Raw genomic sequence first — 15,020 nt, 5'->3', positions numbered from 1 at the left:
TTGCTTTCATATGTCTTTAGTGGAGGATTAAATTATGTAGCTGACAAATGTCACTGAGCTTATATGTAGCCTGAGTTTTTGAGATACAGATAATTATGTGGCAATCTAACAAATCTTCTGCCAAGATTCAGGAGGGGTTTGCTTCATCTATTACTCCCCAAACCAGTGGACGACTCACCTCTGTTGGACTGGAAGCGGAACACAGGAATGACCACGTGGCCCTTCCCGGTGTTGCGGGCCACCTCCTTCTCATGGTCCAGGATGGACAGACAGATCATTACGTCTGGCTTTGATGTCTGGAACTGGACTGTTCCCAGGTGGTCCGCTGTCACCTTGACCGAGTAGCTGTGGAAATGTTCCAACAGTTGTTGTTGTTGGAGTATCATTAGTCTCTCAAACCACCTTTAATGTCAACTTTTCAGGAACTAAGGAAAACAGCCTTGTTTTTAGCTTGACCACCATGCATTTTTGAGATTATCCAAAGGAGTTTGAAAGGGTTTCAAAAGTGACGTGTCGTAGAATTTTCAACTGAAGTGTCAGTTTTTCATTCACATAAAGGATGACAATACTAAGTGAGAGCTGAGAGACTTGATAAATACTGGACGTCCTGAACAACAATGAATTTCTCATTGATCAATATAAACCATGTCATGATGAATCAACTTAACCTGAATGCCTCATAATCCTCTGTCTTACCGACATATGATGTTTTTGTCATTGGGAATGTAATAATCCCGGAATTCCTTCACTGAGAAGTTGCTGAGTGGATTCTCACAGGCCAGTTGTGGAAGGGGTTCCCTTGATCCAATCAGCCGCATCGTCCACTTGGCACCAACAAGGGGAGTTTCAGGTGTGAACGCCTCTGCTACAAAGGTATAGCCAAGCTGCAACGAGAGATTTACACATGATGTCAAGACATCTTTACTTACAGAGGGAGGTGTGTGAGACAGATGCAAAGACAGCAAAGAGAAATTTGCATTCACAGCAAAGAGAAATTTGCATTTACTGTACTCTTCAGAATTAATTTTATGTCTAATGTTGGGAATACCTCCTGTATATAGCAACTCCAATATCATTACACCAGCCCCGATTGGCTGGCATTGATGACATATTATGTGTCAGGGAGGAAAAGGACACTCCCTCTCCTTATATTGAGCTGACCAGTGTTGGGGGTAACGCGTTACAAAGTAAATGGCAGAGCGGTCTACAACTTTTGAGGGGTGAAGATATGCACATTACTTCAAATTTTTTGCGCGAAAGGACAAGAATGTGACGGTAAAGTGCAAACTGTGCCCAGGCCAGAAACAACTATCCACTGCTGTGAACACGACATCAAATCTCTCCAAGCACCTGCAAAAGCAACATGCTAACACAAAACTAGTAGTGAAAGACCCCCGGACCCAGAGTGATGCCTTATTAGGTGATTGCTTCCTTATTAGGATAGGGATTTGTGCTGATATGTGGGCATATGTAAGGTTTAACGTTATATTGTTAACTGGCAATTACGTGACAATGCATCTCAGGCGATGTTGCGGAGTAACGCGAAAGTAATGTAACGAGTAGTGTACTTTCTACAGGGAATAAATAAGTAAAGTAATGCGTTACTTTTTTTTAAAAGTAACAAGTAGTGTAGTGAGTAACGACCCCAACACTGGAGCTGACGCATGCCACCCATCAGTCATGACAAGCTTGTATCTAGCTTCTGATAAGGTCATGCAGGAGGCATTCCTAAAGTGAGGCACTTTATCATGGTAATTAGAAATCTGGGGATATGCAAATAATTTACCAAGAAATACATCCTCAGAATGCCAAGGACCTGACACTTTGTAGCACAAGAATTTACAGCACAAACAGACCTTATTGGGTTCAAAGACATGAGGGGCTACTTTGTTGAAGACTCTGCACAGCTCCTCTCCTGTGTCGTTATCTATGATGTGGAGCAGACAACAAGGGGCTGGAGAGTAGACTTTTGCTACCAGCAGCATCTCCTTAGGAACCAGGAACACCTCTCTTCGCAAAAAAGACAAGGGAGTGACCATTAAGTCAATGAATTACAAAGTCTGACCAAATTCTCCTTGTTCTGATCCCCTGTTTTTGTTGAAATTCTGAATATGAACTTTAACTTTTAATGCTTCACATTTATACAGGTAGACACATTCACACTTTGGAGCTGCCCAGCTCAACCACAGTTTTCCACTGTTGACCACTGAGCAGCTTCACTGGAGGAACTGAGGGTTAAGTGCCTCGCTCAAGGTCAACTTGACAGTATTTGTTGAGGGAGGAACGTTGCTGATTCACTTTATTCACCCAGATTTTCCAAGCCGGTCTGGGGATTCAAACCGGCAGCCTTCCAGCGACAAGCCTAATTCTCTAACCTTTAAGCTACCGCCTGTACGGTGTGCCTGTGTGTCCTAACCTAAAGACCAAGACCCAGGAGTTGGCTGTGTCCGGGAGGGGTACAGAGTAATCATCGAAGGTGATTCTGGTCCTCTCATCCTGCTGACAGGGGTAGAGCTCTGCTGTCTTCTCAGAGTGGCTGAGGATACACCTGTGTGACAGGAATCATAGCAGGAGAGAGAGGAGGAGAGAGAGAGAGCCAGGGATGAGGGGTCAGTACAATCAGGACACTGGAGTGAGAGGAGGGAGTATTGACTCACACACTGACATTTCTTTGACCAACACCTATTCTTACAGCTTTGGTCTCTCTAGCCTGAACCGCAGATGCATTAAAACATACTGCCACTTTAAGCGAGACCCTCTACAGTTAAACTTGTGCCTCGTCAAAACCACATTGTAGATTAATAATCTAGAGAAAAACAGTAAAGTAAAATAGAATGGAATAGGTCATTTATCACATTGCCTTCAACAGCAGGTCTATTCTACTCTGTGTCTGTGTGTAGAACTGCCAGTAATATCCATCAGTGAAAAACTATGTTATTTTGCCTCAGTATAACATTCCTTAAATTCCTTAATACTTCACTCAAGTGATTGTAGGTGGCGATATTCTCAAATAAAAGACTTTTTAACCCTTATTTAACCACACAACTTGACCAACAGCACATTATTTTTTACAGCAAAGGCCTGAAGAAGAGCCACTGATCAGCTGGAACATCCACCGCAGCATGTAAAGCTCAGAATTGCAAGGATTGCTTTTGGAAAGCTTTTAGCAGTATGTTTTATTATTGTTTTTTGTCCCCTGTTTGAGAGAAGCAAAACAGCATTGTTTATCGAGGTATTGATTATGGACGTGCATCTCAAAGCATGTTTGTGTATTGATTAGTGTCAGGGTGAATCCATGTCTTCAGACGGTGCTGCCTGCATACAGAACCTCACTACCAATACAATCACTAAAACAAACACTGGGTTAATTTTGCCTGGCCAGACATGCACTTAACTGCCTATTGCTGCAAAAAAGCAATACAAAGCAATCTAACACCATTTTCAAAAATCACAGGCATTTGACCAAGTCTGAAGATTACAATACAGTATATACCTATATAACCTAGCTGAAATGCATTCCAGCAATAGCATTTGGTGCCATTATATAACCTGAATAAAGATTGCGTTCAATTATTTGATATAACCTCATACATATTCCAAATCTGTGAACGGTCTTGCACAAACTGATTTGGTTTTCAGCGTTATTGCGCGTTTGACTTTGTTCTCCAAGTGATGTAATCTGGAGGAGACATTCCAGAGAGTGTTAAATACAACTTTGTGACAAGGCCTAAAACCTAAAAGAGGGATAATGATGAAACTACAATTTTATATACGCGGTATATACACAGTATTCAATTTAAAACACTGAATTAAAACCACATACACAGTATAGTGAAAAGACGGTCGCAAAAAACATTTTCTGAAAATAAATTTCACCAACGGCTGGGACAAAACTGAATTCAGATGTATTATGGATGAAAGGCCAGTTTAACAAAACCCCAGCAACAAAGACTTCATGTGAGGAGGGTGACTACACTTCACATCTCAGCTCTGAGTTTGACTGAAGTGGATGTTTCCATCAATCAGTACAATCTCAAAGGCCCACCATCCCCCAAACCCCCGACGCTACATACACACATACCCGCCAAGCCTCACACTCGCGCGCACACACACACTTCCCCAGGCAGCGGGTCATTCGGCAGACGCCGCTAGCCGATTGGAACGAAGAGAGGATAAACAGCAGATGGTACCACCGGGAAAAGATGGAACACAATGTGGAAAAATACTCCCCGCCTAGCCGCCACAGGACACAGCCAGGAGAGGGAGCAGATTCTGGGCATGCAGCGCAAGAGAGAGAGGCTAAACGGATGCCATGCAATGTACATAGCATTAGCACTCTATACTGTAGCAGGAATGCACTTACATTTTCTCAAATAATAGGGTAAGTTGGTGTGAACGAATGTGTGTTATGTTAATGAGGTGTGCTGCGTTTTGGTGTTACTGTGTGTGTATAAAATTCATACATTATGTACACATTATTCATTATTAGTCATTAGGATTATGTATTTTTTCAATATTTATACTTTTTACATTTACCGTAGCAAGAAGAGAGCATGTTTCTCTGCATCTGATTCAACACTCAGCCACATGTCTAAAAGGGTCTTAGATGCTCTCACATTCTCCTTTGTGCCTGGATGAGATGAACACACACACAAACACATACAGACGTACACACACACAAACACACACACACACACAGAAAAGTAGCTGGCATCCATAAAAGATGAAAGACAATCCACTTTGAAGTCAAAGACATGAAAACATCATTATTGTAGTTGACCTAGTTTGGGGTAGGGAAAAGATAGGGGGTAAAATGCATTTTTGACTCATTCAGTGACAAAAGCGAGGAGAATGTTCACACCTTGCCATTCGCTCTGACACTCACCTCGCCACGCAGGCGACCACGCTGACAACAGAGCCGTTCATGAAAGATAGTACTATGTGTTCATGGGTATGTGTGTCCCAGTCTGTGTGTGTCTGCGCACATAAGTGAGAGAAATGCGCTGATGTGACAGCTCAATGACAGCCGTTTTCTCATCTGGCATGTGGCATAGACGTCCTTGCCTCCTCCCTCCCCTCCCTCCCTTCCCTCCCTCGCGCCCAACCCTCCTTTTCAGATGGCCACTTCCCCAAATCAATACAGCCATTATAGGGGCCAAGCCTGGTGATGGGGAGACGAAGAACCCCTATCATCTCTTTAACCAGAGAGGAGAGAGAGAGACAGACCGACAGAAAGGGAGAGACAGGGAGAGAGGGCAGAGGGAGAGAGGGCAGATGGAGAAAGGGAAAGGGGAAAAAGAGAGAGCGATGAAGAGAGAGAAATGAGGGGTGAGCGGCGGGGTGTTTGAGGTACACCATGGTACAAACAGAATGCACTGGCCATTTGCTATATTATTATTAGTTTTGTCAGCTAAAACAGCAAAAGGCAGATTCCTACTTTTTTCCAAATGGCTTTTCAAAGTGTAGCTAGACGTGCAGTGCTTTTAAAATATGATCGATGTTTTGCCATTAAGTGCCTCTCTGAAAGCTGCACTTTTTGTGACTAGTACATGAATAAGATTTGAGAGAAGTTAACTATGACAGGCCTATTTCATAAAAGTCGAGCATTGTGTCTGTGTGTGTGTATATATGTGTTTATCTCTGTGTATGTGTGCACATTTTGTGTGTGTGTATGTGTGTGTGTGTGTGTGTGTGTGTTTGTTGGCTAATGCTTAAGCCACATAACCACCAACTTAACATTTTTTAGCGCTGCTGGCAGATGGATTCTATAATGATGTGAATATTAAAATCAAAGACAGATGACCTTTGGTGCGCTGGAGCCACATAGTCAATCCATAAAAACATTAAATGAGATTCCACTGACCCTATAGCACAACATAGTTTTATTTGAAAGCTGCATTAATGAGACTGTGTGTACTCCCATATGTGTGACCTGCAGTTAGACAGAGGGACAGAGTGTCATGTGTTCTGCCAGCCTGGACAGGACGCAGTGAGCTGCAGGCCCTGGCAATAAATAGAGAATGTCTGGGCATGTCTCTCACCTCCAGTGTTTCCTCTGTATTCATTCAGCAGTGGTTCACCGCCACAGCAAGAAAATTACCACCTCTGCTAGAGAAAATGGTAAATTTAAATAATTGTATAATTTACTAAAACATAAAAAAGTACAACTCTAATGTGTACCATTAATGTGTTTACTATGATAAAGTATCCAGAGCAAAAAAAATGTAGCACTGCAACCTGCAACAGAGTCATAATTGGCACCAAAGCAGGGATGGATAAGGAAACAAAACAAAACATTACCCCCAAGCACCACTGCTAAATAAAGTCACAGGGGAAACGATGCTCAACTGCACAATACCCAGGCCCAGTCTATTTCTTTATCACTCTTTCTCTATGTTATCTCTCTCACTCCCTCTCCACAAACTGTCCAATGTGCACTCTGTCTCTGTTTCTCTATCTTCTCTGCCCTATCTTCTCTTCCCTATCTCTTTCACTTGCTGGTGCAACTGAGAGGCTTGGCTGTTGATGGCGGAATAGTGTGTGTGTGTGTGTGTGTGTGTGTGTGTGTGTGTCTCTCCTCTCTGGCCGCCCCCTCATCTGTCAGGCTGTATTAGTAAGAGTGGCAGTCTCATCAATAAGTATTCGTCCCTCTGCCCAGAGGCCTGATATATGCCACGGGGCTAACTCTCAACAGTGAAAGAAAGAAGCAGAAGGTGTAGCATGTGTATGTGTGTATGTGGGTGTGTGTGTGTGCCCATGGAATCAGTCTATATTCTATATCTCAACAGAGATGGCTATCAGGGTTAAAGGCCATGCTAACTGCCAGGCCACATCAACATCGCACTTTCTGCCATGGGAGACAATCACCAGATGCCTCACAAGTACTCACACATTCACCACATACTGTAGGTAAGCAACAATAAATATGCATTCCCATGTCCAGCTCCCCCCAACTATAGATACAGACTGGCATCATGACAGGCTAATAAAAATACAAAATAGATGTTTCAATTTGGTTCACTGAACATGTTGTTTTGATGGGAATCTACTAGCAGGAGACAAGTATTTTTTATTTCCTTGCATAGCCCTGCTTCTTCAAGAGTATCCACATGTGAGGCTATGTGATCAAAGCAGAATTTAAAGCTGTTTTCTTCAAACCAAGTTTTGGGACTATTTACTATTGTTTTTAAATAAAGATAACATTTAAATATTGATATATTAAAGTGGGATAAGTGTTTTGTCCCAAGTTCTTGGTTTCTCTTCTATCTGATTCTTTTACCTCATTTTTCTTCCGCTTTGCGCCCCTACCTGACATTTTTGGAGTTTGATACCAGGGGGCATCAAACTCCAAATACTGTAGCTTAAAATGTGAAATGATACAGTGAGTGCCTTTTTGATATGTGTGTGTGTGTGTGTGTGTGTGTGTGTGTGTGTGTGTGTGTACCAGGTTTTGAGGCATTAAGGACCTCTCGTGCCAAGTGTCCTTTGAAGCCAGCCTGGAGGATGGTGACTGCCTGGATCTCCTTGTCTGTCGGCTGCCTGTCTCCCCAGCCCTCCGGAGGCTCTGACACTGCTTCCACTAAACAAACAGTGACAGGAGAGCAGTGCAAACTATGTATTTACATAGAATTCTTAGTGCTTCTGTCAACCTTCTTGGAATACCAGAGACGCAGGGTTTGCCACACAGGACAATACAATGAGTGACAGAAAGTTTAGACAATTGCAGTCAGGTATTTTAAAAATTGTACTTCATTAATTTCAGTGTATAGTTCTGCGAATTAAATCTTACGCTCTAACCCTAACCCTTAACACTACTTAATCTATCCTGATATGATAAACCCCATCGATCTGGTGATCCAACCATGTTAAAATAAATAAATAAAGAATTATTTTACCCAGGTTTCACAGATATGCAATGAATATTAGGAGGAACAGTTGAGAGGTGCCATTTCAATACACTATATTTGCATTTTGAGGGAAAAAATGGTGTTCTGTTACAGTAAGGGTCACAGTTTTTTTCAGGTATCTAATTTTGGAATAAACTCTTGCCCTGCTTTTTCCATGGAATAGACTGACTAGGTAAATCCATGTGAATGTTATTATCTCTTATTGATTTCACAAGTTAATTCCACTACAGCCATGAAGGGGAATGAAGATGAACGGTAGGAGAGGTAAAGAGTAATTTGTAAACCTTGAGACAACTGACACAAAATTGTGTAAAATGGGTGCAACTTAATATTAGGTGCGCTAGTTACAAGTTTACTCACAAACATAGATAGATAGATAGATAGACACATAAGAGGCTCCTACATGTAGGTCCATGTTCCTTGGTGTCAGTGCTGAAGAGTGAGGGGTCAGTAGTGAGGGCCTGCACAGCAAACCGCTCCTCTGCTGTCAACTTCCTGTCCAGGGCTTCAGACAGCATGTGGTACACTGCCTTGTTAAACACCTACAGGCACCAACACACACACGTAAGCATGAACGCACACATACACACACACAGAGGGGAGGAGAAAGAGGACAGAAGTTTGTGCGTGTGTGTGTGTGTGTGTGTGTGTGTGTGTGTGTGTGTGTTTGTGTGTGTGTGTGTGTGGGTGTGTGTGTGTGTGCATGTGGGGGGGTGCGAGGGTGCTAATTCTTCCAGCTATTCTGATGATTTACACTATTGTAAATGCATTTATTTAAGCAATAAACCATGAGAGGCTGTGCCTTACAGTGATTTTTCTCTTCTTAAATGACTGTAAAGCACGGCCTTGAGTGGCTATGGCGCTAAAATACCAATGCATTAAAAAAGAAAGCACTCAAATGTTGAATTAATTGAACTGAAAAAAAGTGGTTGCTGAGTGACGCATGAGTACAAGTATGAATGGTGATTTTCGGTGAGCTTATTAATTAAATTCTCTTTGGTCACAGATGTGCGTTACAATGTGATTCAGCCAACTGGAACTGAGGACCGGAACTATTATGCAACTCGTATTTACATGTATTAAAATGTATGCAATTGCAAAACATTTAGGAATGTAAGCAATTCAGCGTATGTATGAGTGTGGTTGCTGTATGTAAGCAAGCTACCCGATGGTGTTCCCGTCTTTCCATGGTGGTGTTGATGTTTTGGGGACAATAGGCCTCTTCCAGGAACCTCCTGGCTACTGGCTGGTCCTGCTCATCGCTGAAGGAGGCCACCACCCTGGCCAGGGCCCTCAGGATAGACGAGGCCTGCTCATTGAAACGTACACTTTCCTGGACAACACCGGAAAGGAGTGCGGAAGCATCTCAAGTTTGATTACAGGTGCAAATTAAATACCCAAAATATGATTAAACAGAATTTCACTGGTGGAAGGCATTGGGAGTGCATACAGTAAATTAGTTACGCCAACTGTGCTTAGGTGGACCCTGGAAGGAAGTTGAAATAATGGCATGTTTTGTTTTTGTTTTGTTTGTTTTTTTCACATCCACACTCCTACCATCCCTACCACTGTTTCTCACATCAGGCTGCTATTGAACAATGTTCCGTTTATTCTTTTTAATAAAAAAAAAAACTGAAAGCCTGATATAAGAGTAAAAAAAAAATACACTCGTGGAGTGAGTGTGTCATTAGTCTCATCAAAATGCCTCAAGTTATTTTTGTGGTCCAGCTAGACGCACGTGTGACAGTCTGATGTGTAATATACCTGGAGGTGCCTGTTCTGCTTACTGTAGTGCTGTGAATAAGACACCCAGTGCAATCACAACCATAAATGCATTACAATAAAATAAACGATGCAAGAATTGAGAGTGCAGATCTACGGTCTATTACTATCAAGATGACGATATGCTAGTTAACCAGATGTGTTTTTCCGAAGCAAGAGCTGGAATAAACCCATCATCTTGTTCAAATGAGTTCAATTCTGTAGCTGTGTCATTCTATCCTGTGTTTTTTGTATGAACTCTCTTGCGTTGTCATCTCGCCATCGGTATGTATGTGTGTATGTTTTCTATTTCTGTTTCATTATGTTTTTGATGCAGCTCGTGGCAAGACAATCTCCCCACTGGGATTAATCAAGTATTCATTGATTCATACATTTGTTGCTTCACCACTCTACTTCCCTCTCACTACCTCCCCCTCTCACAGCTTGTTTGTTTTTGTGTATCGTGACTAGCATTTTTGCAAGCTTTTTGTGAGAGGAAGTGAGTTGGAGGTGGAGAAGGAAATGAAAGCAAACACATATCTTCCCTTAGATTAGAAATTTACTTGTCAAGTTATATCTCTCTTGTAGCAGCAGATTTGGTGTAATGATGGATGATAGAGTGAAGAAGACGAAGGATGCAATGATGAAAGAAGATGTCCATATATTGATTGGTTTGGGTGTATTTAGACACAGAACAAGGGAATGAACAAGGGGTTATGCAGTGTTTCCTTTACATTCATTTAGCTGTGGTGGACCCCCACAGCTGGAATGTATCTAACCTGGGTCTCAGGACCAAAATGAACCTGCCAATTTACAAAACATTCTGGGTTATGGGACGTGCCAGCATGGTCATCCATAACTAAAGGGTTCACTCACCTTGGTGAGGTGTGGCATGACGGTTTCTTCGTCTCCAATGATGAAGGGCGTCATGCTGCACAGGTGGACGTGATAGCCCAGTGCTGCCCTTGTGTGGATGCACAGCACATGGCGTCTGGGGAGAGAGAGATGGGTTGGCATTTCGAACACAGGTACACAGAGTACAGGTATACTGCAATTGTGAATTACTCAAATAATTTTGTATTTATTTGCTAGCTAAACCTCACAAGACAGGGCTTGTCCATCTCAATATCACATTTTACATTTAGATTACAGGCATTTTTCTGACACTCCTGTGCAGTGCCTTACAGTGAATGCAACAGTAGAATCAGCTTAAATTTTTAGGTCACCAAAATTGCAAGCAACCAATCTTAAAGAGTGCAAAGGTCACTCTTCACCCATCGCCCTGTGGCCCCACAGTTTTTGGTAATGCACATCACACAATCATGGGCAAATGCATGAAAGAACAGGTCGTCCCCCTTTAATAAAAAGCCTTTCAATTCTTAATGGTGGAGCTCTGTTTCCGTCCAGTGGTACTGCCTGGGTCAAGCAGGCACCAGTGCCGCAGTGTAATCTCCTCTCTGCCAAGTGCCAGGCTGAGTTCACAGGGCCTGGTCAGGCCTGACAGAGAGGAACCCCACTTCTCTGGCCCCATTAGCTTTACATAATTCAGCCATCACAGCCTAACTAGATGGATGAGCACTGGGCCAGAGCTGGGCTAGTGCTCTAGAGGACAGAGAAATGCATAAGGAGGCAAAAGGAAAAAAAATGAATGGGAGGGAGAGGGAAGACGGAAAAAGAGTAAAGTAAGGGAGAGAAAACAGATGAGAAGAGCAGAGACAAACAGAGGCGAGATCTACAAAGGAGAAACAGACAGAAACACCTAAGAATTAGAAGACTAGAACAAATCAAACATGTTCCAATAATATGGATCAAGAGAGCACAGGGAGGCGGGGGAGAGACTTTGAAGAAAATGACACACTGGCAAAATACTGTGCCCCAGAGAGATGGATAGAGAGAGACAGACAGAAAGAGAAAGAGTGTTGAGATTGACTGCTGCACAAAAGCAATTGCAAATCAGCTTTTTTTTTCTTGGAGAGTGTATTCCATGGGGCCTATAGGCATGATAAGTTGAGTGCTATGTGTGTGATTACGGCTCTGTGGTAATTGCACTGCCGCGTACCTCCGCCTGACCCCAGAAACTAGGCCCTCTGCTTCTAGGCCAACTAGCATCCATTAATAGAGACTAGGACAGATGCTTTTTACTGCTTCTCAGTGCATCTGAGGTACGCAGCTATCCTCTGCTCACTTTTAGCTTTGCAGCTCTTAACTGAAGTAGATCTCTGTATAGCTGCAGGAATCAGAACAATGGTGAAAAGGTTACGCATTCAATTTGGTAGATACTTTTATCAAAAGCCCCAAACAGCACTGAGCAAAAAAACATATATTTTTATTACAGGTGCCCATGATGTGAATTTAATCCCTTTAACTTTGGCAGTATGAGCGCCATGTTAAGGATCGCTTAGGGTTACTTAGGGTTATGAGGGGTAAGTGTGAAATGTGACAAACAATTTTTTCATGCAAGAAGTATGGCATTCTGTTTACCACATGTCCTAAAAATTCACAGAGTTGAAATGTTGTGACTGCCATTTATAGAATTAAAATCGGAGAACATCACATGAATTTGGCAACATGAGATATTCAATATTATCTTATCTCAGCAAACCTATCTGGTGAAGTTAATTCAATTCTACTCAAAAACTTTATTTATCCCGGAGGGGCAATTAAAAGTTGTAAGAGTAAGAGTTGCCACAAATGAAAAGCCTTATCCTGTTGTACCATTGCACAATACTTAATTATTATCAAAGCATGGCATTATTAAACCCACATATCTTGATAGCAAAGACTCAAAAGTATTGTGATGTCAAATATCTTAAGTATCAAAATGTATGTTCCATGTAGGAGGACAGCAGCTTGTTTACTATCATTAATATTTGTGAAAAAATATACACATACACTACAGAGAGTGTATAGAGTGTGAAATTTGTGAAGAGCCAAAAAGCTTGCCAGTCCGTGCTTGCTCATATACTTGCTCCAACCTTTCACTGTTGATCAATATATAGTCTTCAGTATTCTCTGGTATGATAGTGTGACAGTAATTAGTTTGCTACAGTACTGTAAATCTGCATTACTGTTGACAGCCCTACCCTGGAGGTAAGGTGAGCAGGGCTGCCTTGGAGGAGGTGGTCTGGATGTGGAGGACTGGCAGCTGAGACTCCAGGCTCTTCCAGGAGTACGGCTGGGCGAGGAGAACCGCAGACCGACACACTGCTGAGATCTCCTTCTCTGAGAGGGGTTATAATAATAAACTTTATTTGTATAGCACCTTTCATACAAGAAATGCAGCTCAAAGTGCTTTACAACAAAGAAATTACATGCACCAAGTGCTTCACATAAAACTTGATAATAATTGTGAAAATAAGATAAAGATGAGAATAGAATACATAGAATGCATCTTCACATGAAAATAGACAGAATGAGCATAAAAACAGGGATAGAATGCCATAATTAATGTAAAATAAGATGAAGAATAAAACCCACTTGATAATAATAGTAAAAATAAGAACATAAGATGGAAGATAAAACCCACTGGAATAATAATAATAAAAATAAAGTTGACAAATAGAGTAAATAGAATGCATAAAATCAAGTAAAATACAACATTTTAAAAGAAGCGCAGCAGTGCATAAGTGCGAAGCAAAGTGCAAAAAAGAGTTTCAGGCCTGTATCAGGAAAGTCATAGCTAGTTAAAGGCTAAAGTGAAGAAGTTTTTAGCTTTCTTTTAAAAATATTTAGCGAGCTGGCTTCCCTGACACCTATAGGTAGTGTGTTCCATAGCTTTGGGGCATAATTGACAAAGGCTGAAGTGACGAGGAAAGGATTAAGCCCACACACCATAGTCAAAAATCACAAACACAGCACAGGTTGTATCTTGTTGTTTGGCAGTGGCATTAGTGCGCTGGTGGTATATGCCAAATCTAAAAATGGATCATTTACACATATGGTAAATGATCCATCTTGAGAATATGCCAATGTTGGTGTATGTGTTGTAGATTGTGGGATGAGGATTTATATCTGCTGGCAAAGACTTGAGTCAAGCTCCCTATGTTATGTACATTATCAACAATCCTCTGTTTTTGTATGTGGATGACTGTGTGTGTGTATGTGTGTGCGTATGTGTGTGTGTGTAGATAAACCCTTACTCTCCTCTGCTGTCTCTCCCCAGAGTAGCAGAACAGAGAAGCTGATGAGGATCTGGGAAGGTTGCAGGCTGTCCACGTACAGGTAGTGAGAGCCTCTCTCCTCTGGACACTGGGGAAAACAGGCACACATAGGCACACATATGCACACACACGCACACACGCACACACGCACACACACACACACACACACACACAGACACACACACACACACACACACGGCCCTTAGTTATCAGTGTGAAGGGACACAACGGAAACGAAAAGACCAAGTGAAAGAGAGAGAAAGAGGAGAGAGCCACAGGGAGGGACGACGCACAGACAGATAGAAGGGTGGCTTAGTGAAAGAGAGGCTGGAGAAAAGTAAAGAAAAAGTGAGGGAAAGAAGGGGAGAGCGAGGAGGTAAGAGGAGGGATTATGTAGAGATAGAGAGGAGAGTCGAGTGAGGTAAAGAAGCATTTGAGGTAGCAGCTGAGGAGAGGCCGGGATGGTGAATGCAAGGAGGAAAGATGGAGCCAAAGCACGAGAAAAAGAGAAGGGCAAAAAAAAAAGAGAGATGGAGAACAAAAGAAGAGGGAGAAAATACAAACGTGTCTGGAATGAGAAGCAGAATAAAGCGTTCCCTCTGAATTCCAGATATACACACACACACACACACACACACAAAAACTATTGACAGCCCCCTCCACACCTACTCACAGACTGTCCTCCTCACCCTCCACACGCACACACACACACACGCACACACACACACACAAACATACACACACACACTCAGACACGTAGTGAGCAGGCCTTCAGAGGTGTGTGTGTGATGCATGTGGTACTAATAGGGAGTGTGCTTTGAGAACTAAACAGATTCATTAGTTCCTGGAGACAGGCAGGAGGACGCAGTAACATCTAGCAAAGGGACATGTGTAATGGCATCAAGTCAACATTAGAGGGTATTATGTATAGGGTTAGGTTGGGTTACCCATGGCAAGCCATCGGTGTGCGTGCGTGTGTGTGTGTGTGTGTGTGTGTGTGTGTGTGTACTTGAGGGACAGCTGCAGCAGATGACACAGGGAGGGCTCCGGCCGTAGCAGCAGAGTGGGTGGACATTCCAGTGCAGTTGATGCCTGTGGTAGATGTTTTCAACGAGATGGTGCTCTGCAGACAGCAATAGCTAATGATAAGGGCAATATATCCAATATACAAACAACATCATTGTGTCAAATT

The 15,020-nt window shown here is 42.4% G+C and overlaps 1 protein-coding gene across 1 annotated transcript in view; it reads right to left on the bottom strand.

Moving 5' to 3' along the window:
- The window catches only part of adgb (androglobin), a 49,374-nt gene that overhangs the window by 14,136 nt on the left and 20,218 nt on the right, over nucleotides 1-15,020 (bottom strand). The window contains 11 exon segments of the mRNA XM_071527390.1: nucleotides 179-345; nucleotides 697-884; nucleotides 1,857-2,010; nucleotides 2,417-2,548; nucleotides 4,537-4,630; nucleotides 7,445-7,573; nucleotides 8,311-8,460; nucleotides 9,075-9,240; nucleotides 10,545-10,659; nucleotides 12,752-12,890; nucleotides 13,808-13,916. Coding sequence (XP_071383491.1) covers nucleotides 179-345; nucleotides 697-884; nucleotides 1,857-2,010; nucleotides 2,417-2,548; nucleotides 4,537-4,630; nucleotides 7,445-7,573; nucleotides 8,311-8,460; nucleotides 9,075-9,240; nucleotides 10,545-10,659; nucleotides 12,752-12,890; nucleotides 13,808-13,916 — 1,543 coding nt within the window.

The sequence above is a fragment of the Centroberyx affinis genome, unplaced genomic scaffold (genome assembly GCF_046629955.1).
Source record: "Centroberyx affinis isolate AG114_WGS23_722 - 3 ecotype Tasmania unplaced genomic scaffold, CSIRO-AGI_Caff_v1 ptg001527l_1, whole genome shotgun sequence".
NCBI lineage: Eukaryota > Metazoa > Chordata > Actinopteri > Beryciformes > Berycidae > Centroberyx > Centroberyx affinis.
This window is presented reverse-complemented; position numbering and strand designations above follow the sequence as displayed.